The sequence below is a fragment of the Zootoca vivipara genome, chromosome 3 (assembly GCF_965207765.1).
Source record: "Zootoca vivipara chromosome 3, rZooViv2.hap1.1, whole genome shotgun sequence".
In the NCBI taxonomy this organism is placed as follows: Eukaryota; Metazoa; Chordata; class Lepidosauria; order Squamata; family Lacertidae; genus Zootoca; species Zootoca vivipara.
Window position 1 is genome coordinate 57979733 of NC_142586.1, and position 26538 is coordinate 58006270.

At 40.6% G+C, this 26538-nt stretch overlaps 1 protein-coding gene across 3 annotated transcripts in view; it reads right to left on the reverse strand.

Moving 5' to 3' along the window:
* AHI1 (Abelson helper integration site 1) overlaps positions 1 to 26538 on the reverse strand; it is a 62766-nt gene that overhangs the window by 18664 nt on the left and 17564 nt on the right. For all 3 annotated transcript variants that reach the window (XM_035108917.3, XM_035108912.3, XM_088667261.1), the window contains exons 11-19: positions 25947 to 26079; positions 24405 to 24528; positions 23176 to 23405; positions 21915 to 22018; positions 20705 to 20823; positions 19428 to 19558; positions 18196 to 18336; positions 16152 to 16351; positions 7648 to 7765 (exon numbers count right to left, since the gene is read on the reverse strand). In XM_035108917.3, the coding sequence (XP_034964808.1) occupies positions 7648 to 7765; positions 16152 to 16351; positions 18196 to 18336; positions 19428 to 19558; positions 20705 to 20823; positions 21915 to 22018; positions 23176 to 23405; positions 24405 to 24528; positions 25947 to 26079 (1300 nt within the window). The remainder of the gene's footprint in view (positions 1 to 7647; positions 7766 to 16151; positions 16352 to 18195; positions 18337 to 19427; positions 19559 to 20704; positions 20824 to 21914; positions 22019 to 23175; positions 23406 to 24404; positions 24529 to 25946; positions 26080 to 26538) is intronic.

Here is a 26538-nt window from a genome sequence, read left to right on the forward strand (position 1 = left end):
GAGGCTAGATCTTTTGGTTGATGAATTCAGAGATGTTTTAAAAAACAGAATGCAGAGCTCCCAGCTATAATGAAGAAAAACCTGTTACATCAAATCTAAGAGCAATAAAAGCCAACATTTTAATTAGAGATTAGAATCAAATATATTTAGCATCTGACACACCCATTAAATGATTCCTTAGTAATCTCATAGAAAGGTCCTTGTATTTCCCCCTTACAAATATGAAGATCTCTGTAGAATCACAGGTGCAGAAAAGACCAGGGAATGACTTTTTAGTTCTTTCCCCACAATGTCAGGCAGGTCACACTGTCCCATGAGTCGGACTGCTACAGAGTCCAGTAGAATTCTCCATGCACTCCCACAGAAGAATCTCCAAGTAAATTTATTGGAAGCATATGATGAAATGCTCTCTTAGAGCAGGCCTTGCATTAGAAAAGGATATGAGATAATGAAATTGAGCTAAGGAACATAGCAATTATTTTATGTTTTATTAAATAACAAAAAAGAGGGTGATACTCTAATTTTGGGTGCTAGCAGCCTCACATTTAAGCTAGACAATTTACTACACATAATGGTGGAGGGAATTCAGGCTGTTAACAGTCACCATATTTACCAACACTAATCTGGACGTAAGGATGAATATATGATGCAAAAATTGGTGGTTGAAGTAAGAAGGATCTTGCCTCAGGGCAGTGATTGGAACTGATCTCTGTTGCTCAATTTATGGCTCACATGAGGCCAGCCAAGATTTTCTTATCCACCTATCAAAACTGTCTCTTTCCACACTACACTGTCTTGCACCCAAGATTGAGGGGGTCCAGTGTGTGTGGCGTGTGTGTGACATCATGTGCCCGGCACACATGTGTGACACCACGCACAAACAATGTTGCATCATCAGGAGGAGACCAAGGATGGGGCCCAGTACAATGTGGTTTCAATGGCTGACGGCTCCTCTCTCACGCTCAAGAGGAGCCCATGCCACGCTTGGCTTCACGCTCAGCCTCCTTGGAGCCCACAACATTGAGGGGGCCCGGCCCCCTGCTAACTGATACTGAGGGGGCCAAAGACACCTTGGCCCTATAGAGCTGGCACGCCTGGTCCCAACAAATCTCTCTACTGCCCTTGTTAGCTACTGCTGCTATTCCCATTTTGTGGAATGACAATTAACATACTCGGTATCAATTGAAAACAAGGTGATAAAGCTGGGATGCTGATGGCAACAGGGACTAGGAGGTACAACACAGAATTTGAGGCAGGATAGACAGCCCAGAGGGTATACCTCATCTCCCTGCAATTTGAGTAAAACTACCCTAAATTATCCTTTGTTCCTTTCCCACCCTATAATTTTACTAAAGGGGATATAAGTTACACCTAAGTTTGGGCACCTTGGCTGAACTTCTGACATCATGATAAAAATCAAATCCCTTCATGAAAAATTTGCAATACAAAATATTTTCAGATACTGTCATGGAAGTCTTAGAAGACACACAAGTTAGTAAGCTAAATGAGAACTTTATCTTCTCTCTTTCTTAAACATGAATATAAGAAACTCCTGACTCCACCCAGATATACAGTACCTACGTCAAGAGCAATATTGTGACGAAACAATCTAATACCACTATCCACACAGATACAAGTGCCAGCCAATATAGAAAGTAAAAAATTACCCATTTTGGCATTACTCACTTTGCTCTGTAAATTGCAAGTTGACTAAAAAGCAGGTGCAACGAAGGGAAATAGTCTAAGTGTTCATATTACATTATTCAGAGAAAAAGACTTCCAAGCAACTACTCAGGCAACATTCTGGAAAATGTAAATCAGCTTTGCTTCTGAGGTATTTACTCTGACCACAATAGTCAACACTTGCATATTAACCCCATTTCCCTCCTGATGTAGCACTTTCAGAAAGAAAGGGATGTTCATTTCCAGACAAGCATTCTGAAAACCCAGGTAGCCTTGCAGATTGCCTAAAAATTTAGACCGCAATTTATTCCACTTAATTATAAATTTTAGCAAACAAGGTCAGCGTGAGCAGATTTTAAAAACGATTCCATTTTCACACAGTTGCAAACTGTGTGTGGAGTCCAGGCATGCAATCAACTTCATAACCTATCATAAAGCTGAACAGAATGGTGTGCCTAGTTTTCTGATACCTGATTCCAACATGCAAAGGGCAGTCTCCCCCATGTGTATGCAGGTGTATTAACCTATGAAGCTAACTCTCTGACTGTCTGCTCTAATTAGTAATGGTTCTCTAAGCAGGGGCACCATTTATGTGGGGCTGGGGGGACTGAGCCCCCCCAATTTTCACTGGGGGACGAGGCCCCCTCAATATTACACAGCTGGGTGGGCCCTGTTGGTTCCTCCTGCGGCTGTGCCAGGCTCCATTAGGCAAGCCTGCTGCTGCAGCGGGGCTCATCAGGCCTTTCGGGGGGGGCATGACGGGCCCTGTCGGACTTCCTACCACCACATAACATCACATACACACGACGGGCCCCCGCAATATTGAGTGGAACCCAGCACGCCTGTCTCTAAGGGATTCATGTAGAGATCTGCACAGCATGGCTACTCAAGATCTGTTTAGCTGGATATGCTAAGGATTAAACCAAGAACCTTCTGCAAGTAACTCATGGGGGTCCTGCCCACCGTGTGCGAATTAATGGGGCATTCCATTATTGCAAGAGCCAAATGTGTACAAAGGATAATTCATGGAGCACTGGAATGGGATAATGTGCTCTAGTTAGAGCCAATTCATGCTTCATGCAACACAGTGAGTACACTGGAGTGATATTTTCAGTGGCACATTCCATGAAGCTGTAGTTCACAGTGGTCTCCCAGCTCATTTCCATCATATCTTTCCCCTTCACACTTGTAACATTTTATTTTATGGTTATAAAATATTCAGAAAAATATCCTGACATGAAAAAATCCATGTATCATGATTTAGTATATGTTATTTGTAGTTTGATTACTTGGTCAGATTTTTAAAGCGATTTTGTAGATTATATTGGCTTAACACCAAATTAGTTATTGTGTATGATACTACCATGGGTATTCCAGTTTTGGTGTTTTACAGCTCCTGTTTTGGAACCATGATGTTTGTTGTTCTTACTATTAATAAAAATCATTTTTAAAAAAAGAAAAGAAGATGAAAGCAATAAAACATGGCACCCAAAAAAGCACAGCTATGGAGATGTATAAAAGCAAGCCAAATAGAGAAATCTAGGCCTTTTTAACGAGCCTTCAGGACTTTCCACAGGTCACACCATCCTCAAATGCTTTTGCCTGTCCAAAGCATGTCCTTAGAATGTGCTAATGCTGCTTATTGCCATGGCAAAGCAATATGAAGCCTCCTAGAGGGTACCCGTACATTGTGCTTCATTTTCCTAAGAGGGCTAGAGATTGGCTTTTTTTAAAAAATTGAAAGTTCAGAGCTTGTATATAGTTACTTACAAACCCGTATGTTTTAATATAGCAATCAGTTTTAATATGAATTTTAAATAGAAAAATGTGATTTAAAATCAGTAATTCAAAATAGATCCCTTTTCTTAATTCATGATTTAAACCCACCCCAGTTGTAGTTCTATTTTTAAAGATTTGCTTCTGGTAAGTCATCATAATAAAGCTAAGCTGAATTCTACTCAATCCTTTGCATATAGCTGGCTACCCCCCCCCCCCCACAAACCACTTTACCATATAATTAAAAAAATGGCAGGAACACATTTTGGCAAGTAATTTGCACAATACTACGTCATATCTTGATTTTGCAAGCCACAATGATCAATGCCAAGTAGAGAGTAATGGTTGATTTAATCCACACCCTTGTATAATTTGGCTGACAATACTTCCTTTATCCCAAAGGCGCAGCAGTAATTATCCTAACATATACCAATTTTACATATGAGTTATGTTCACTTGATAAAGCTTTGGAATCTTCAAAGTTTTTCAGCTATTGTGCTCAGTATTTTACATTTCCCCAGTTAAATATTTTAATTAACATGCCTAGAAAAAAACATGAAAAAACATGAAAAAAGAACACATAATGGAGGAATCTGTGCGGTCTTGATTTCAATGTAAACAGATTAAGTAAGCCAAAAATAAGGCGTGTTATTTGACATTTGCACTATTACTTTTATAAAATTATCAGTCAACTAGAGGAATCTGCAAAGTCATATTTTTAAAGAAAAAAAATATGGGGGGGGGGAATGGCCAAATTGCTGTCATTAGAGAAATAGCCATATAACGTTATATAAACATGATCTTTAGCACATGTTTAAACATCTTTGTGATTAGAAGACCCCATTTAGAATTTTGTGTTTAAAAACCCAATCAGTTTTGTTAATCTTTTCATAAGGACAAACATGCCCTTTTATAATTTTCTGGTTGGTTCAGATCTCACTTTCTGCTGCACTTCTTTTCTGGAAAGCAAGATTCAGTAGTTTTCCTGGGCATTAGCTGAGTTGCCTTCAGGCAGCTCTAAATTATGCTTAGCTGAACTGAGTCTCGCACGTCCTAAGAAAGAGGAAACATTTCTAGAGGTTAGTTGTTCTGACTGAGGAAATGATCCCATGTGCTTAAATCCTGGAACATGTCCAGATATAGCATAGGACCTGTCCAAAAGTAGTAACTTATTAAAGTTTCAATATACTTGCCAGACCAGTTCCATTGATCAACAGCACTATGCTAGAATAAATAGCTTTAGAACTTCAAATGGGGATTCTCTAATTGTATTCAAAACTAATAGGCAATAATGCTGCCATAGAATCCAAGTATTTTAAATGCAATTTATTTCAGGAATTATCTTTCCCATCCCTCCATCCCTTTCCCTTATCTTCGTTTCATAATATCAAAGTGGAAAGTTTGATGAAGATGTTAACTCAGCATGTGACCACTATGAAAAAGATGAGTTTGATTAAGTATACTTTTATCCCACCCTTATTTGTATAATCCCAGGGTAGATTGGGAAGCACAGTGAGGAATTCAATGTTGCACTCATCTGATCATACCATCAGCAGCGGCATGCAGGGGATGGGGTGGGGAGCCCTGCTGTGGAAGCGGAAGTCCTTATGCAGGGCTTCATTTCCACCGGAAACTGCCTTATACTGAAGCGAGATCATTGGTCCATCTAGCTCAGTACTGCCCACACTGACTGGCAGCGACAGTCCAACCTGGAGATGCAGGGGAATGAAGTTTGGCCCATTTGCATTCAAAGCCAGATGCTCTACCACTGAGCTATGGTCCTTCCCTTATGTTTGAGCTATGGTGAAAGCACAGAGCAATCCAACAATAATGAGAAGACAAAAACATGAATGCAGTCGAGCCATGCTCTTCATTGCAGCCAGACTGCCGCATTTCCCTCTTCCAAAGTCAGTCAGTGGGAGATGAGGAGAAAAATCTAAAACTACACAGAACCAAAGGCGCCAACTCTATAGGGCTGTCTGTTGGGATGGGGCTGAGCACACACACCCCCCCCCCATCTTGAGAAGTGGAGGAGGCTGAGCCGATTCTTATGGTGAAATAATCAAATATCCATGTAATAATAATATAAGTCTCAGAGCCAAGTCTACATACTAGAGATTCCTTTCTTCACAGTATATAATTGATGGTGAAAGGTATGAAAAATGAATAATTCTCCTCCACCCCATCTCTATAAAAACAATGCTTATATAGCATGAGCACCATAACAATGGAGCCCGAGAGCAATTAATGGTGTTACAATATCTCCAAAACTGAAGAGATTTTCTTATGGGAAAATCTAAGAACATGCATTATTTTTTATAGTAGATTTTCCTAGAATCCTTATTTTCAGGTCATGTATTTGAAAAGATCAATTAAAATAAGTGTGAGATATTGTTTATATTTCTGGAGTGTCATTCCTTTGACTTAAAGAATGTATTTTGCTTTTTAAAAGGATTATAGACATGAATGCAAAGCTGTGACACGCCAAGGGGTTATGGCTTGAAATTGAGCTGCTGTCAAGATTGCTATCTTTGGCTGCATCTTAAGGGTGTAGAGCAATATCTTGTCTTAGCATGGGAAGCTATACATTATTAACATACTGCACTCTGGGCACCACAGTTTAAGAAGGCTATGGACAGGTTGAAATGTGTGCAGAGGAGGAGGATGAAGATGATCAGGGGTCTGGAAACCAAGCCTTATGAGGAAGCTGGGTATGTTTAGCCTGGTAAAGAGGAGATCAAGAGGAGAAGGGCTGTCACATGAAAGATGGAGTAAGCTTGTTTTCTGGTGTTCCAGAGGGTAGGACCTGAACCAATGAATCCAAATGATAAATGAGATTATGATTAGACATCAGGAATAGCTTTCTGATGGCAAGAGCTGTGTGACAGTAGAATGAAATATCTTGAAAGGTGGACTGCTTCATTGGAGTTTTAAACAGGTTGGATAGCCATCTGTCATGGATCCTTTAGCTGTGATTCCTGAATTTTTGGGAGTTGGACTAGGTTACCCTTGGTGTCCCACCCACCACTACAATTCTACGATTCTATGAGGTTTATAGGACATAAGTGTATGTCTTTTAAGGGAACCTAAATGTAATGATCAGAAAGCAGTGGTAATTAGGAATTCAAGGACAGGCGAACACTCCTCTTCAAATGTTCATCAGTAGGAGCAGCCTGCTTCCTTGCAGCCTGCTACTATTGCCCTGAGTCTGCCACCACATCCACCTCTCTCTTCCCGTCCTAAAACAAAGATTACCGTATTCCAGAGCAGGCAGAGGCAGGGGTGATTATGAGTGTTCCCAGCCTTCAACAGTTTTTCCCCCGGCAGTGATTGGAGTGGGACTCCATTCACTTTATGTGGATGTTAATGATCTGTATAGCAGTTTGAAACCAGCAACTTTTCCTATCTTCTGACTGCTCTGAGTAATTGCTGCTAAACACAGGCTCCAGCTCTTCTAATTGAAATATTCATATATTATTTTTTATTTAGGTTCCAGCAGCAGTATATATTTAAAGCAGCACCATGCCACTTTAAACAGCCAGAGCTTCTCCCAAAGAATTATGGGAACTGCGGTTTGTTAAGCATGTTGAGTATTATTAGACCTTACTCCTCTCATAACCACCACCCCCAAAATTCCCAGGAACATGGCTCAATTATTAAATCACTCTGAGAATTGTAGCTGTGAGAGGAGTAGGGATCTCCTAGCAATCCTCAGTACCCTTAACAAACTTCAGTTCCCAGGATTCTTTGGGGGAAGCCATGACTGTTTAAAGTGGTGTGATACTGCTATAAAGGTATAGCATACAGTATACTGTACAGCGGGCATCCCCAAACTTCAGCCCTCCAGATGTTTTAGACTACAATTCCCATCTTCCCTAACCACTGGCCCTGTTAGCTAGGGATCATGGGAGTTGTAGGCCAAAACATCTGGAGGGCCGCAGTTTGGGGATGCCTGCTGTACAGTATAATCAATCAAACAAACACCACAACAATAAAACCAGTTCAATACACATTTTTTGAAAGTAGATAAAAATGTGGCATTCTTAAAAGCACTTGGGGATTAGTTCAAAGTGTGCATGTTAAACATGTTTTAAATGTACACAAAAGCAATAATTGAGTATGCTCCTTGAATATAATCACAGAAACAAAAATAAGAATCTGCTACAAAAACAGAATAAATCACCTTACCGCTTTGAGTAGGAAGAGGATACAGAGGAATTGGTGGTTTTCCCAGTGTACTTGCCAAACTTAATTTGGAGTGTGGTGAAAGGAGGGATGGACTAGGAAGCAACGCACTGGAACTGGTCTACAAAAGTAAAGGAAAGTTGTAATTTCCTCATCGGGACACAAAATTTACAGCACAATTATTGTTAGATCAGTGCAAGAACAGAAAATTTCAATGGCTTGCTTTTCGGAAAGATGATAAGTAGATTTAAAAACAAACTTTTGCAAAGACAATTATAAAATATTATTGATTCCTTCCTGTCTTCTAGAAAACACACACCAATATTTCCCTTTGGCACCCCATTTTGTTTTAATTGTTATATCAACATTGTTGCCTCCATGCTGCAAAGTAATAAATATGTCTGCTCACCTATTGTGGACCGATAGTCCTATATTATGCTTGTAATATAATTCTGCTGACATATTTTCAATTAATTTAAGATATACCTCCAAGTGTTTAGTTAACATTCCTCTCAGAGTTATTAGTTTTCTAGTAAAGGCTTAGGTTTTCACTCATAAGCCACACAAGTGGGATTGAATGGCTGGATAACTGACTCGGGGGGAAAATTGAACCTAACTTAAATATTTGTTTTCTTCCCCAATAGCAAATTGCACTCCACTTTTTCAGAAGAAACACAGCTAATCTAGTTATTTTCACTTTAACACTCAAAACCTGTGACATTGAAATATGGGGTTACTGAAAAGTTCAATATATCAAAATTGTTCAAGCTCTTGAGATCTTTGCTTAACCTCTCATTTAATACACATGGTCTCACTCCTTATGGGTTGATGAACGTGCCACACTGAGGCTGAGGAATCTCAGGCTCAAGGGCCAAATCGACTCACTCCAGGTCACATCCTGTCAGGGGTCTTGTGGCTACTCTTGAGTAATAACTCTCCACATCTGCTTGTCGTTAAGATGTTTTATTGTGCATATTATTTACAGTGCAAAGTGTCTGCAAATCATGTCTGCTTAGTCTGAGTCAGAACCTCGCAATGCCTTCTTTCTCTTTCGCTTCCAACATAACACCTTGGGAACGCCAAAGCGCCTCCCCCTTGTCCTACGGGGAGCCATTTATCTCAATTCAGGCGTTGGGGGGAAGGGCCGTCCTTCTGACTGCTCTCCGGTCCCTTCCTCCCCACCTTTCTCCCCCTCCACCCGGTGGAGAGGCTGTCTGACACTGCTAGAGCCTCGTCTCTCCCCCTCTGCTTCCTGACTCCTGTAATCTGATCTGCTGTTGGACTTACTGCTCTGCGAGGAACTCGACCTGATGAGGGGGGGCTGTTCCCTATAAGCCTTCCCCCTTACACATCCCATCCCTGGCCTTGCTTCACATATTCCTTGAACGTTTTGTTTAGCTGGAATATGTCCATGAACTTCCATGACAACAGCTTAAGAATGCCATGTATTAAGCAATATAAAAATATCATTAATAAACCAACAAACTCTTATAATGACTCTTGCCTGGATGGAGTCTAGAAAGGGATGATTCGCCAACTGTAAGGTAAAGGTAAAGGGACCCCTGACCATTAGGTCCAGTCGCAGACGACTCTGGGGTTGCGGCGCTCATCTTGCTTTACTGGCTGAGGGAGCTGGCGTACAGCTTCCGGGTCATGTGGCCAGCATGACTAAGCTGCTTCTGGCAAACCAGAGCAGTGCATGGAAATGCCGTTTACCTTCCTGCCGGAGCAGTACCTATTTATCTACATGCACTTTGATGTGCTTTCAAACTGCTAGGTTGGCAGGAGCAGGGACTGAGCAACGGGAGCTCACCCCGTCGCGGGGATTCGAACCGCCGACCTTCTGATCGGCAAACCCTAGGCTCTGTGGTTTAGACCACAGCGCCACCCGCATCCCCTTAGCCAACTGTACCAAGGTAATATTTGCACCCATTACTCTGCCCATTTTTGCCTCTGTCCCCAGCCAACACTGGCATGTGGCCAGCCAAATTTGCCTAGAAGGGAAAAGGTTCTGCAGTCACCTTGTCTTATAATTTCACCACTACTAGATTATTTACTTATTGTGACTAGATTAATTACTTGGTTCTGCAATCAATCTGAAGACACATGCAGTAACACCTTGCTAAATATTAGCAGCCCTAGCTCTGGTCAATGCCTTGATTACCTGTGAAACACATTGCACTAGCTTGGGGTACACAGCAGAAAAAAAAGGTGGGATAGAAATGTAATGCAGCAATGGAAATTTGTAGATTTTCTAAGCTATGCATATTAGAACAATCTTTTCAAAAACTATGGTGTGGTTCAACCGAGTCCTTTGTCTGCCAAAGCTCAGATTAAATTTAGGGCCAGTTCATGCTGCCAAATGCCTTCACATAATAGTATACAGCGGTACACTATAGCACAGTGTACCATGATTCTGGCTGTGCATGTGGGAAATTACCACTGTGAACAATACTTCTGGAAAGTCATCATGGTGATGACTTCAAAAGGGCTCTATCAACACTCACTGGAAGGAGCAAGTTCACAGTTTGCAGGTGCTCCTGGATTCAACACTTGTTGGAGGCTCAGGTGGCCTCAGTGACTAGGAGTGTCTCTTTTTCAGTTCCAGCTGGTTTGCCAGCTACAAATCATTTTGGATAGAGATGACTTGGCCACTGTACTCTATGTTCTGATAACTTCCAGACTGGATTATTGCAACACACTCTACGTGTGGCTGCCCTTAAAGACGACTCAGAAACTTGTTGCTCCAAAATGCAGCAGCCAGATTCTGGCTGGGGTTCCATTTAGATCTCAAATAACCCATTTTTAAAAAGCTGCACTGGTTGCCAGTTGGTTTCTGGGCCAAATTCAAGAGTAGAATTTAAAGCCCCAAATGACTCAGGTCCCAAGTATCCAAAAGACTGCCTCCTTCCCTACAGAACCTCTCAGGTGCTGAGATTGGCATACGGCCCTATTGATAATTCCACCGCCCACAGAGGGGGTGGTGGCCTGGGAGAGGGCATTCTCTGTGGCAGCCCCTAAGTTGTGGAACTCCCTACCCACAGAGGTGGGTCTGGCACCTTCATTATACACATTCTTACCTTGGCTTTTGAATCTTGTGTATGTTTTTAGGGCCCACCTTATTTTTTATAGTTGTAAGCTGTTCTGAATGGTTTTTAATAATGTGTTTTAATGCTGTAACCCACCTTGGGGTGAAGGACAGGTAATAAATTAACAAGAATAATAATGATTAATTATTATTCAGGAAACTAATGTTTACAGGAAACACATATAATTCCTTACCCTCTTATATGTCTCTGCCTATGATTATCTGGTGGTAGCAGCAGCAGCAGCAGCAATGTAAAATATGCCATAACAGTGGTGCAATTTGAACTCCACAAAGAACAGAGGACTACAGATAAAATTAAATAGGAAGCTCCCTTGTGCACACCCACATGAAATGAATTAGTTCCATTGGAATTCTTTAGAGCCAATCATATTCCCAACATAAATTCTAAACATTGACTTAGCCAAACACCCCACTGCCTAAAGGGAAGAATCTTCTGTTCTCATGAATGGGGTATGCATGTTCCTGATTCTCTCTGCTCCTGAGTCAATGCTCAGGCTCTTCTCTCCTGAAAATGCACTCAAACTACTTTTCTAGGGGAACAGGCAGGTTGCAGAACGAGGAGGCAGAGATACATCTGCACACAACACCCCTCTCCCCAAAGTGAACAGCAGAAGTACCTGACACTTGCCCAATACAACCTGTGGAGCCAAGCACTTATTAGAGCTGTTACTGAGCTATTATCAGTTTGTGAGGCACATGAGCCAAATGGAAATATGTTACAGTTTATTTTACGGTAAATAGGTAAAGTAGACACGTGCTTCTTGATACTGCCTGGTTTTTACTTTCCCCCTCTCCTTTCTTTTAATCGGCCAGCATGTAAAAACATCTATGGGACAATCACAGTGAAGCAATCCACATTTCTGAAATGCAGGCTGTGGGAAGGGATTGCTAAACACCTTTTCAACAACAAGAAAAGGTTGGCTAAGATAGTTAACACCAATCAACTCATTTTTTCACAATGCACTGGGCTTGCTTCACCTATAAACCACAGTTTTATCACAGACAGTTTACTACAAAGTCTGAGTTGAGTAAAACTGCAAGTACAAAAATGTCAGGGATGGGTTTGTGTGTGTGTGCTTTTAAAGAGAAGGCCACATACTTTCTGCCAAGTTTAAACAAAGCTGCTTTGCATTCTCTCTTTGTATTATGGCAGTTCTATGTAAATTATGCAAATATACATTTTCAATGGGCCTAATTTTCATGTAAAAAAAGTGAATTGTACACAGAAATAAAGAGAATTAAAGCAAGTTCAAGACCCGACAAGTGAATAACTATTTCTCTGGGTTTTCTTTGATAATTCAGTGCTGTGACCTTTTCAACTAATAGAATCAAAATTTTCATATATGCTTGCAAGTCAAATTAGGCTGGCAAAGTCACCATGCCTTGTATTTTTGTTTTTAAGATTCCTTTTTGAAGTTTTGTGCCTTTGGGACATGCTGTTCTTGAACAAACATTAGTTCTTAAATCATGATTTCCTCAGACTAGGAAGCTGACAATAGTCAGCTATTAGAAAAACTGCACTCTTTTGTTCAATACCGGAGCAGCCCCACATGCAAAACCACTCTAATACAAAAAATATAGTTTTGCAATATAATCTATGCAAATATGAACTTTGATCCTACATATAAATATATTACTTGCTGCTATTTATATGTCACTTATTGCTCACAGAATAACGACAAGGAAGGCAAAGCCAATTAGTATTAGTAAAGAATGTACTGGAAAAAATATTTTCCTATATTGAAATTTTCTTAATGCATTTTGAGTATTTACAGTTCTGCTACATCATTTCTAGAAAAGTAAGCCATCATAGAAAAAGCTGCTGCCTAGCTATTGCCAATGCAAGTAAGGATTCATTTGCATGTGGAAGATACCCACCAGACTCTAAAATTAGAGTCTCGTTTCTCTGTGCAGTTTGCAGGCAGACGGCACCTCCCATACCCATATCTAGTCTTACGTCTGTGCAGCACAATGCAAGTTGCTTGTACTCTGAAACATCCTGCAGAACTTCTCAAAAGCTGTAGAAAAGAATCAACTACACTGCAGCACCGTACTGGTGCAATCAGAGTTGGAGCCAAATTTGCCCTCAGCAAACAGTAGGGTTCCTCCTATTAAAAGATGAGACTGCAATCCCATAGACTTCCCTTCTGGATTGAGGAGGAAGGTCTTTTAATTGATTGCCCCTCCCTCTGTAGGCACCACCTCCCATGCTGTTCTGAAGGGTCCCTCAACTACCACAAACTTAGTAGCACTTAAATGAACTCTGGATCCAACCCAAAACTAGTTGCAAATGAGACCTGCAATGGAAACCAACAGTATGGGCCTGATTCATTCCATTCCTCTCCCTTCTGGTTTCCTTTCTGTCTATCCCCATTACTTGGTCAGCATTCTGTGGACGCTGAGCATGCAAAGTCTCTTTGGGGCTGGTTTGAAGAGATGCTGAGGCTTCCCTAAGTCTGCTGATACCTTTCCTCTTGTGTGTGGATAGTGCTGTTTTGCCTATCCAAGGACCCAACTGCATCAGATAACTGGGACTGCTCTGGCTATACAGAAATGAGACTGCTACAAAGCATTGCAATGTGGCGCATTCCTCTTTGGCTCCACTCTCCAGGATACTCAATTGCATTGCTACCCCCCCCCCCCGATTTTCTGCTTCTCCCCCAAGTCAGGCAGAGGGCCTTCTCGGTAGTGGTGCCCTCACCGTGGAACACCCGCCCTTCAGATGTCAAGGAGATAAAGAACTAAACAACTTTTAGGAGACACCTGAAGGCAGCCCTGTATCAGGAAGCTTTTAATGTTTGATGCTTTATTATGCTTTATATATTCTGTAAGCTGCCTAGAGCGGCTGGGAAAACCCAGCCAGATGGACGGGGTATTTAATAGTAATAAAATAATAATAATAATAATAATAATAATAATAATAATAATAATAATAATAATACTGAACGTGCTCAGTCCTCAATGGCAATTTTGGATCCCAGCCTGAACCTAGGCTTACCACCACCACTGAAAGTGTTGTATTTTGACAAAATGTGCCCTCCCCCAAATATTGATACCTCCAACCAGAGGCTCCAGGTTGCCCCTAAGATTGAGGGGGTCCAGCATGTGCCTGCAATATTAAGTGAGCTAGGTAGCAGTGGAGCAGAGATGCTGGGGGATCTAAAATTGCAAGTCATTTTGAGAACTGAACCAAACTAGCACATATTTGATCGATCCAAAATGGGCTGCTAGTATTTGAACAGTGTTTGTGTGTGTGTGTGTCTCATTTCTAAGCCTCCCTGATGTGCAAGTGCTTGCCTCATCCTTGTCAGTGAGTAACTACATAAAGCCTATACACCCAAGCCCTGGCTTTGCTTTTTCTTGAATTTCAATAATGGAATCCATACTAGAAAACCTGGAAAATATTAAGAAAAATCAAATAAATTGAATGAAAGCTTTTACACTGAATTTTATCACTGCTAAGGGAAAGACAAAGAGAGAGAAAAATTCTTAAAAGGTAGCTTGTATATTGAAATTAGTAAAAATTATGATTGCCAAAAAAGAATGGGTACAAATGGAAGAGAGGAGGGAAAGCAAAAGTGGAGTTCATTTATTAAACTTACTGAGATGAATATAAAAAACCCCTGCAACTACCGGTATGTCAAATGAAAGCAAATGTAAAATACTATGATTATTTTATAAATACAAGGATACATCTACATTTGAATAAGCCACACCTTTTCTCAGTCTCAGAAGATAACACATAATTATACATACTTTTGGGAGGTACAATATAAACATTTGTCACTTATAAGACATGCCAAAAATTGTAATTATGTTTGCTTCAATCAAGATTCAGAGAGGTCTTTCATTTAGTTCTGAAGCATTTATGGCATTTGCTTCTGGCAGCTATAAAAGTGTACAATGTGTGTGTGCCTATTTTGCCTTAAGTAATAACAATATATTTACAGCTTTTTCATACTTAATTATATTGATCTCAGATGATAAATCCCTGAATTGTTGTGTCATGCATGTAAATCTTTTTACCACCTTGTATTAAACTCTACTGGGATGCATAAGGCTATTGTGACCCACCACTTGGAAATGGGACAGAAATAGGAAGTGCTGGAGGTAAAATACTGAGAGACAGCAAAGTGCATGCTATCTAGGAAATACCACACTTATCCCTACAGAGCAGGGTTACTGCTGCAAACCTGTCTGAAATGCAGCTAGAGAAGAGATAGTGTTACTGAACCCTGGCTGGTACATCTTGTAAGAACATGCTTTCAAGATGCTATACATCTATTTGTGAGCTGTTGTTTTTATTATTATTATAAAATATTGTGCTTTTTTAAACAACAACAACAACGATTTTAATCTGTGGAAACTGTCTTTCTTTTTGACTGGGTAGGTGTTTTATTATTGTCAGTTCATTAAGTGCTGAGAGTGTATTTTGGCTGTTATATTTTTGATTTTCTATCATGGGTTGGAACAATCCAAACTCGCTCTTACACAGTAAGGTGAGGGTTTTGCACTAAATGGAGGTGCTGGTCCACTCAGCTCCCCCAGCCAAGCTGGCCTTCTGTCAGCTGTGGCCCACTGGTGTTATCCCTGCTGGCAGGGGCCAGCAGAAAGCCATGAAATGAGGCATTTCATGGAGTAGGAGGGGCAAAGTTTGCTGGATACTGACCAATCTCGCTGCTGTCATATAACAGCATCGGGCCCAGTTATCTCCCCCCTACTTTCTGTTGCAAGTGGCCAGGCTATGGATTTGGCGGTGGTTCCTTCTAGCAAAGTTGCCTGCAGAGAATTCTACTCAGAAAGGCAGCCTATAAATATTTTAAATATGGTAAAATGAATAATAAATAGTATGATGAGATGTGTGCTGAAAAGCAGCAAACCTTAGTTAACCTCTAATAGTATCTGAGGTTACTCTTTCCTTTTTTAAAGGTACCTGTAGAGAGATAAGAAGACAGTGACTCAAGATGCTAGGGCCTGTATCATTAGAATGGCCGTGCTTCTTTGGCATATGCAAACTAGTGGACCAGCACTAGTGGACCAGTATAGCTGAACCTCACTGATATTTATATGTATATTTTGGATAAACACAACAGAAATGAAGACAGAGAGGAGACATTGTTTTTGTAGGATACACTCAAGCTCTGATGGATCTAATACAGCAGAGCACATGAAGTAGGACATCCTGAAATAGCAGAAATATTCCTTGCAAGGAGAAGCCCTCCCCAAGGTGCAAAGAGATTTAGGTACTGAAGCAGCCAACCTAAATCCCTCCCCCCCCCACCTTACCCACTACAGATGAACAGTTAGTGGGAAATAATAAAGAAATGTAACCATACCATAACCATACTCTTCAGGTCACGAAGAGTTGGACACGACTAAACAACAACAATAACCATACCATAACAGAATCCAGTTTTTGTTTCACTTTCTGCATCCTCAGAGACATTCTTGCAGCACTGGCAAACTGGTCGGCAGGAGACATTGAGTCTTTTTGTCCAGAAATATCAGCAGATTTGCTAAAAATCTGTGGACCTCTAGATGATGTGGAAAGATTCAATCCTCTAAAATCTTTTACTAATTCAGCTTCTTGCTGGGCAACTGCATATGAAAAACATTGGAACAGCATTAAGTTCATCTTTTCATAAAAGATTGTTAAACTTCATATACTATTGGACCAGAGAAGCCACAAAAAACTGACTAGTCTGAAAATCTGTAGTCATAATTAATTCCCTATGCATGGATAGTATGTATGCCACAGATCAAGAAAGATACTATCAGGTTTGAGAGGACACTAACTGGCTGGTCCCTAGAAGCTTTTTTAATCTTTTGGGAAGGCACCCTGGCAATCCAAAGGAACACACCAAAGCGGGCCTCATGGAGGGGAAGGAGCTCACCTCAGCCTCACAGCAGTGGCGGAAAACAAAGGCAAGGTGGCAGGCAGGCAGGGGATGGCGGGCTGAGTTGACGTGGCCAGGTTGTGGGGACCGGAGCATGTGTGATGTCACACACACTCAACGCCTCCTCCCCCCCCTATGTTGGGCACAACTTGGCACTTCTGTCCAGAACACTTGGACACCAGCAAGTTGGGAAGGCCAATATAGTCATACTTTATATGACTTCACTGAACTGCCTCAAGGCTGAAAGCAGAAAGACAGCATATAAATACTTGAAACAAACTTTCTCTACTATATGTGATTTGAGAGGGGGAGTTTACAAGCACTACAGAGAGAACAAGCACTACAGAGTTTACAAGCACTACAGAGAGAACCATTTATCTCTGAATAACAAAAGGCCCAAAGCCATTTGTTCTCTTGTTCACTGCTTTTACAATCTTTTTTAAAAATGAAAATCATTGTGAAAAAGGTCTTATATAATAGCTGAGGCAGAGGGCTTCTTTCCTGCATTGCAAAAGATGCTCCATAAGAGCATGTCCACATCAGAAATTCCTCCCACTTCCACTGCAAACAATTGAGCTGTAGCAGGAGCATAAAAAACACAAACGAAAAAGCTTTTCTCTTCATGCAGGGATGATGTAGCTCAGGGGACACTGCCCCTGTGACTAGGGAGACTGCTACTGCATCCTGGCTCCCTGAAATGCCTATGTCTGTAATATACCTAGGGGTGAGATTATCTTGTAGTACAGGATTTGATAAAGAAGCTCTGCATTCTTGGCAATGCAGACATCCCCTTGCCTAGCAATCTGGGCGGGTAAACTCCTGTCCTCAAAATACACTTTTGGCGTTTTCATTGCAATAATCTTTCTTTACTACTAGGGGATGCTGGGACAGGTCTAACAATAACCTCCTTTATCCTTTCTCTGGCTTTCACCATTGCTAAAAGCTGGCTTTGATATTTTACTGGCATTAAATTCATTTGGGCTATCAAGATTTTTGAAAACCTATTTCTGAAACAACTGGCCAGGCAATGCACTCCAAAAGCATAGATGCAGCCATAGTCTTGGCAAATAACATTTAAGTACAAGAGTAAATTCCTTTGGCAAGAGCTTTGTGCCAGTGTATTAGGCTTTAACTAGGTCCAAGCTATACATTATGTTAAATGTGTAGTGTGCAGCTATGCCCGTGTTTTATATTAAATTAGAAGCACAGGGGTGGGGATTATCATCAGGACTCAAGGGTGCAGCAGAGAACGTCTAGCCCTAACACAGCTGCTCTCTGGGTGAAAAATCTCCCTCTCACATGCAGCTAAGAAGCTTGGCAAGAGGGAATTTCCATATCCATTGCAGTCCTGATCACGATCTCTTTCCCCACAACCCAATATTACAGAAAGAAATACCCCCACTTTGGAACTGGGGAGGGGAGGGGAGATCCCTGCAATGCCGCTGGAATGATAGCTGCCCACCACTTTGGCTTCGAAGTTGGGAGAATAGCCTGTCACAGTCGCTGCAGATTAGGAAATGCTAGATACAGTCACACACAAATTACCTTTGTAATCATAAATGTACACGAGTATAGGCTGGTTTTGACCAAAGGCACAAAATGACACCATGTGCTCATGTGGATGGAAGGCAACATCACGAACTGGAGATGTGAAGGAAAGGTCAGAGTACATGGCTACCTGATCACCTACAAAAAGAAAGTTAAAATTAAAAAGAAATGGTTAGACAGAGCTTTATTCAAATAGCCATGGATTTCTTCATTAGTACAGCTAGTCTGACTTAAATGAGTCCAATGACCAAAGAATGATCTCATACTTGCCATTTGAGAATTATAGGCAAATATCCTGTTCATAACATGTTTAGCTTCTCCTCTTTTGTACAGGTACAAAATACTTAACTGCTGCTCTATTTTGTTGCTATGGTGTTTTTATGCTGTGTCTACATTAATGAAAAACTTTATTTGTTGGTGTGCATGTCAACTATATCAGTAAAGGTATTGAGGAAAGCCCATAGCAGTATATAAACAACCGCCAGTTAGATAATCAAAGGTGGGAAAGATAAGAAAACCTGAAACTAGTGCTGTCCACCAACTAGAAAATTCGGTTCGGAGCCCAATTCATTCTTTCAGAAAACAGCACACCTCATTCTGAGGTGCTTCATGGTGTGCCAGATGTGGCTTAGAGTCTGTCTGAATCAGCACTATTTCCACCCCAAGACCATTCACTATTGAACATCTGGAGGGTTGAGTGACCCCCACTTCCCAAAAAGATATGAGGGGCACACAAGTGGAGAAGTTTCATGCACAAACAGAAGTCCTTGCCCAAACAGGATGAAATTGTTGGATACAAGCCACAGTGATTATTCACACCCAATCCAACCCTGGATTTGAGGGCTATGTATGGCTTGAGCTGACCACAGCTTGCCCAGTTCAGATAAAGCAGTAAACTATGGATCACCAAGAACTAGAATGTAGGTGAAGAAACTGTGGCACACAGTGCGCAGGGAAAGAGAGCAGCGATTGCTAAAGCCTTTTGTATGTGAACTAACTCAGATACTCCTTCTCACACACAAACACCTCTTCCAAATTAAGTAGAAAGGGGCAAAAAGATCAGTCACTTAAATCAGCATACAGGAAGCAATGGATAGAAGGCAAACAAATCTGCATTTTTTTATTCTATGCCAAAGTTATTTGAAAAGTCTCATTTAAAATATGGTAACCTGTAAATGAAAAAAATATATAGTTCTTTTCTAACAACTTAAAATAATGTACTTCCATACCTGTTTCTGGATTCCAGACATAGGCTATACCATCTTCACTTCCAGAAAAAAGGAATGTTCCACATGGTGTTAAAGTACTGCGGATTTTTTCTCGATAGTTTGTTGCACCAATATATTTCTTTGTGGCAAGGCTAGAAATTTTTTTCAAAAAGAAGTTATAAAAGCTGAATTTCATTTTACTGTGAGTTTTCACTTCAGGATGTGGTAGGCAAACATCCTCAGACCACAGAATGACCCTATCTCAGGGTCATTTGATCGAGGCAGAGTCAATCTAGATGCATCAGCCAAAGGAATAGGAGGCTCTCAGTACCAAGATTTTTGATCATCATAATTCCAATTAATCCCTTGAAACTTAACTGATATACAGTCAAACAGAAATAAGGTATAGCTCTCAGTTAGTAGAAATAGCAACAGGTCAAAATTCAAACTGTCTCATTTGAAGCCAAAACTGAAGGTGAAAAAATGCCACATCCTGAAATGAATCTTCATCCTAAATTGAACTCTGCTTCCAAAGGAAGTGGCACAAGGGCTTTCTTGTGCATCCATGAGGTCCAAGAATAGTACCTCTACTGGTAGGGTCACTCCCACCCACCATCATCCCCCATAGCTGAGTTAAGTCTTTATTTTGAGGTAAGAGTTTCTCAACCCTTGCACTGCTATAGGGACCGAATGATGAATGAGATAGGCATTATGGCTGATAAAGCAGGATTCTTGCATTGATTGTAATTCTGCATCTCTCTTCCTCTAACATGAATACCAAATCCCTCTGTGTATCTACAATAACTCTCAGGTGCTGGATTATCTGTGAGGGTACAACAGAACATTTTCAAGGCATTCACAAGGCCTTGTGCAAGCATGCAGAACTTCTTGAGGAATCAGTGGAGGTATCTTACTTTTAGAAGGTTCTAGGGGATTTTCTGAGGATTTTCTTTTAGTAATACTTTCCTACTTCCAGTCTCCCCACCTACTAACTAAAATGCACAAAGGAAAGACTGCTAATGCTTGAAAATTAAAAATACTTGGGCTCAGGCCCCACATAGTAGGATCCAGGGAAAATCCTACCTACCCAACTAACAATGCAGAATTAATCCAGGAGCCCTTTTAGATTCCCATTGCTTTGTGGCCCCTGGAAGGAAGAACTTTTTAGAGGTCTAAAAGGTCCTCCTACCCTCCCCCCTGGAAATAATAGGGCAATTTAGGTTATTTTTAAGTTTGTGGAAAGAAAAGATAAAGGATTATACCCAAATATCATTTTAACGCTTTAAATAGATACTTACATTCGGAGATCCATAATTCTCACAGTGCTGTCTTTAGTATGGATCAATAAACGCCTTCCATTTGGATGTACCTCTAAATGACTGATCGCAGTCCCTTTAAAATCATCATCATTTATCTCCTACAAAAAAAAAAAAAACACTGACAGAGCTAGTAAAAACATGGATGCAATACAGATCAAAGCAAAGCCCTATCTAATCTAGCAACCCATTGTGGACATCAGATACCTCTGCAAAGTCCATTTCCCATGGTTGATTCTGAGCAAAGGCTATTCAGAGGCATAGTGCCTATGCTCCTATAGTAAGTACAGAGCTATCATTGCGAGCCACCTTATCATCCATGAGTTTGTCTAATCCCCCCTGAAAGTCATTTAAATTGGCAGCCAACACTACTGGAGAGGAATGTCAACACAAAAGAGCCTTGGTGGACTAGGACCCATATAGTCCAGAATTATGTTCTTAAAGTATCCAACCAGATGACTATAGGAAGCACACAAGCAGTACCTGAGCTCAACATACTGTCTCCACTTTTGATTCCCAGCAACTGGTATTTAGAGGCATATGGCTTCTGAATGTGGAGGTAGAACATAGCCAACATGGCTAGTAGTCACTGATAGCCCTATCCCCCATATATTGGTCTAATTCTCCTTTAAAGTCATCCAAGTGTCATCCTGTGCCAGCAAATTCCATAGTTTAACAATGTGCTGAGTGGAGAACTATGCTCTTTTGTCTGTCCTGAATCTTTCAAAATGCAGTTTCATTGGATTGCCCAGGGTTCTAGAATTATACCAGAGGGAGAAAAACTCCATCCACTTTCTCTGCACCGTACATAATCTTACACACCTCTATCATGTTCCTCCTTAATCGCCTTTCCTCTAAACTAAAAGGCGCCAAAAGATGTAACATTTTCTCATAGGGAAGTTACTCTATTCCAAATGTCTGCACCACTTTTATTTTCAAAATTTCAGTCCCTTTCCCAATGGAATTACAGGGGGTTCAAGGAGGGGGCATGGGCAGGGAATCCCGCTGGCAGGACTCGTTTGGTGAATCCTGCCCTTGTACCACTTACCTACTGCTAACAGGAACAAAACTCTAAGCATTCCTGTATATGGCTACAAACCTACTTGTGTCCAGCATCTTCCCACAAAATTGCATGTCTTAAATGCCTCAACCTGCACAGAAGTTATTTTATAACTTTAAAACATCTATATACCTTATCAATACCCCAGCTTTGGATTGGTGATTGAGAATTGCCTTTTACCAAAGTATTCCAGATGAGGATCAGCCCTGTGCTGTCTCCAGAAAACATATGAAATCCTAGAAAATAGTAATTTGTTTACTTAATGTCATACAGTATTCAGATAACGCAATTCAGAAAATATTCTCTAGTCAAATCTCTTTTCCCTTTTGCATCTCTTTCTTTGGCTCCAAATGCCCCTTTCCTGTTTCTTTTGTCACTCTTGTTTCACCCTGTCCCCCAGTCATCTCCAGAGCTGAGTCTTTAGCACCCAGTTTTTCTCACCTTACATAGGTGTGAGAAAAGCTGTGGAAGAGCTGCAAGCAGTACTCAAGCACAAAGTTTACAAGTTTGCCACGGGGAAACACCAGTATGTTCGGGGAAACTGTCATGGCACACACAATGGTCACATAAATGGTAGAACAGGCATAGGCAACCGTGGCTCTCCAGATGTTTTGGAACTGCAGCTCCCATGATCCCTAGCTAACAGGGCCAGTGGTCAGGGATCATGGGAGTTGTAGTTCCAAAACATCTGGAGGGCCAAGGTTGCCTATGCCTGTTGTAGAACAATCACTAGTCTCGTGGTTTTAGGGCCCAATTACAGTACATTTTTTTAAAAAAAATTAAAAATCGACATCCCACTTTTCACCACATAGGCCTCGAAGCAGCTTACTGTAAGAAATATACAGCATTTAAATTATTAATGAAAGCTCAACATTTTAAACCTTGCCTCGCCAATTTACAATTACATGTGACATGGGAGATCATTGGCCAGATGCCACATATGATATGCAACACTGAATGTGATCAAATCTTTTCCCATCCTAGTCATCTCACATTCTGCCTAATCTCATGAATTTTCCCACACAATCTTTATTATTTATTTATTTATTTATTTATTCTGTACTATTTAATGAGCATTTGTCTCCCATTTGCATTGCACAATGCATATATGCTTTTCTCATGCTGTGCTTTGATTAAAGGGCCCATGCATTTTCTGAGAAACGGGCCTGAATGGGAAGAAGATTCTGCAGGTGGCACAGGCCCTTCTGATGAGTCACACACCTTTCCCCTCTCTGCTTAGCCACATTCTACTGTCAACAAGGCTGTCACGACCTCTCAGCCTCCATCTACAAAATGACAACAGTCACGCCACACCTGGCAAGAGTTCTTATAAAGATGAATGAGCTAAATTGTTGCATACAGCATTTTCAGAGTGAAATGATTCAAAACTTGCCTTCTGCATCAAAGCACAATGTATTGATAAAACTTTTGTGACCATCAAACTCTTGTAGAAGCTGCCCATAAATGTCCTTCACTTTTGCATTCCATACTCTAATGACAGAGTCGTAGCATCCTGTCACTACAATATATTCAGCTACTGGGTGGTACTTGGCAGTGTAGACAAAGGAAGGATGAGGGAAAACTCTCACGGCTGATGTAGCCTGGGCTTCAATCTTCCACATTCTAGAAGGAAACAATATTTAGGAAACTGTTAACTTAATGTCTTTTAGAAAATGCAGTATGTGATTTCAATACCGAGTCATATGCTAGCCAGATATCCAGAATGGGTATAATTTCTTCACTGAATTATTACGAAGAATCCAAATGACATTCATTTGCTTTTTGTGCTGTCCTCTGTCTTAAGAAGTAATTTGTGGTTTGTTTTGTTTTAACTTTAAACACCTTAAGTATTTTTTCCCAGGCAAATGCCATTTTGAAGTGCCAGTTTATCCAGTATAACCTAGCAGAGTGTCATTGCTGTAACTGGAGGTTTGCATTAAATAAAAATAAAATCCTCATCTCTTCTTTAGTACAAGAGTGAAAGGGCAACAATAAAAAGTAAAAAATTATATTAAGTGAGGGTGAAGAGAAGAGGAGTAGTAGTTTGGATTTGATATCCCGCTTTATCGCTACCCTAAGGAGTCTCAAAGCGGCTAACCATTTCCTTTCCCTTTCTCCCCCACAACAAACGCTCTGTGAGGTGAGGGACTTTTTTTTTTTTTTAGAGAAGTGTGACTAGCCCAAGGTCAGCCAGCAGCTGCATGTGGAGGAGTAGGGAATCGAACCTGGTTCACCAGATTACCAGTCCACTGCTCTTAACCACTACATCACACTGGATACAGGATACAGGAAAAAAGATGTCTGTAGAATATGGTTGAGTAGAGAGTTTTGCTTTATTTTCTCCTCAAGAGATTTCCTTTGCAGAAAAGTGATCCTATGAGGATGATATTTATTAAATAACCAGAACACCCTTACACATACTAAGGGCCTAAAGGTAGGGAGCGGTTGCAAAAAAACAACAACCTCAAAACAGTTCCACCCTCCTTGCAGTGGAACTGTAGTGGTTCTGTCATGGAATTCTCCCACACCCTGTCTGTGAAAAAGAAGGGGAAGAGGCAGACATATATTATGTTAATTCACTTTATGTTACCATTCAAATAAGATGAACACACTTATACTAACCTTGCCGTACCATCTGAGGATGCGGTAAGGAGATGCTGGTTATCTTTTGACCAGCAAAGATCATATACAATGTTCAGGTGTCCATAAAACTCCACCAGGTTTTGCCCAGAAGGAATCTCATATACTGATGAAAACACAAAATGCTTTTTAAGGGGTTGGGAATAGGTAAAATTAAGAAATCATGAACATCAAGGAAACATCCAAACGGAAACTATTTGGTTTCAAAAAGTACTTCACACAAACACATCCACACTGTCCTAGGATGTTGTAATAGTCACCGGATTAGATAGCTTTAAAAGGGAATTAAACGAATGCAGACAGAGTAAGCTACCAGCAGCTACTGGACATGATAGTTATATCCGGCCTCCACCAGCACCTGATTTTCAGATTTTCAGAAGTGGCTGCCAGATGTATGTTAAGAGTCCACATTTAAAATAAGCATGCAAGTATCTATTTCCATCTAGTGGTTGAATGAGAATTATGTATGTGTGGTAAACTTTTAAATAAAGGGTTTTTCACAACATGGCATTATAAAGCACTCCAATTCAAGAACAATAATACTATTTCAGTGTCCTCTTCTCCTGCTCTGTAACTGCTCACCGATAGGGAAGGTTGGTGAGAAATCACAAATACTGCAAAAGTCATTATCATTTGCTGTAAGCCACATTCATTTTCTACACATATTTCTATCTGCAAACTTTCTTCCATGCCACTTCTTTTGCTTGTAGAAGTTTGCTGCTTCTTTCGAGCCGTGCTCCCTCACGTTCACCCTTCAAATACCTCAACACTTACTTCTTCCCCAAAACCTTCTGGAACCATCTCAGAGTACCTAATATCTATATGTTTCTCTTCCCCTCCCCCAATATTTATATCCCATCTTTTGTTTGTTGCCCAGAGCTCCTTTGCCAGTATGGGCTAGATATAATCATAATCATCATTTCTTCAATCATGGAGCCCAAGGAGGCTTGACATGTGGTTCAAACTTAACTGCTTATCATTTATTTGATTTCTTACCCCCACCCTTCACCATAAGGTCCATGGCAGGTTATTTATTTATTTTTATTTATAAAAATATTTATTTATTTATATAAAATATTTGTTTATTTATTTAGTCATTTTAAAATACAATGTTTAAACAATACAATATTAAAGAATTTTTTAAAAAAATTAAATACAGTTTTAAATAAACAGCCACAAGAACAGGATGGATCCTAAAATATATCTCTCAGGTGTCAAAGGCCAGGGTAAAGAGGTGTGTCTTCAGCATCTGACACAGCTACATAATGAAGGTGCCAAATGCATCAATGTGGGGCTGTTACAAAGAATGTCCTCTCCTAGGATACCTCAGGACAGTGGAATTACCAAGAAAGCCTCCTCTGCCAGTCTTAAACTGAAAACTGCCTCCCTCCGCTGTCCCACTGACCAATTTCTTCTGCCTGCGAGAGCATAATCTTTTCAAAAACATGAAACCAGGAGACAAAAACACTTATTATTTTGCGGCTTTGTATTAAAAGTGAAACACGCCATAAGGCTGCAACTTACCAATAATCGGATAAGTATCTCTTCCTGCACAACCTGCTGCTAAGGTTCGTCCGTCTTCGGAAAAGCGAATACAGAAACATCCCATATCTCCCGCTCGAAGGGAAAACAGATGCTTATTTGGTATACGGCAAACCTGCATTTCCAAAGCAAGCCGTTATTTCCACAGTTGTGTTTTCATCATCAACTAATTGTAACTATTTCCAGAAAGGTATCAGTGATAGACTGTTACAGCAAACTTTTGGGGAGAAACGTGCTGTTAACATAGAAAAAATGGAACGGTGGCAGATGTGTGTTCACTGGCATGGGAGAATGGGGTGCTGATCTGGGCCCTAAGCCAGTTACTTGCTTATCACTGGTGGGGTAGAGATGGAGTGGAGCAAGACCCCTGTTCTGGTCTAGAGAACATTCTGTATTAGAGCCCCAGGGCTGCTTTTCCTTCAAAATAAAAGTGGTTCGTTTAAGTACGCTTCTTTTAAAAGAATGAATAAGGTAACAGACTGTTTTGCCATAAGAAAACCTATGCTTAAATGTAGGATCTGCATGACTCAGTAAGGTAGATCTTGCAATCAGCATGGCAAATTCTGAAAGCACG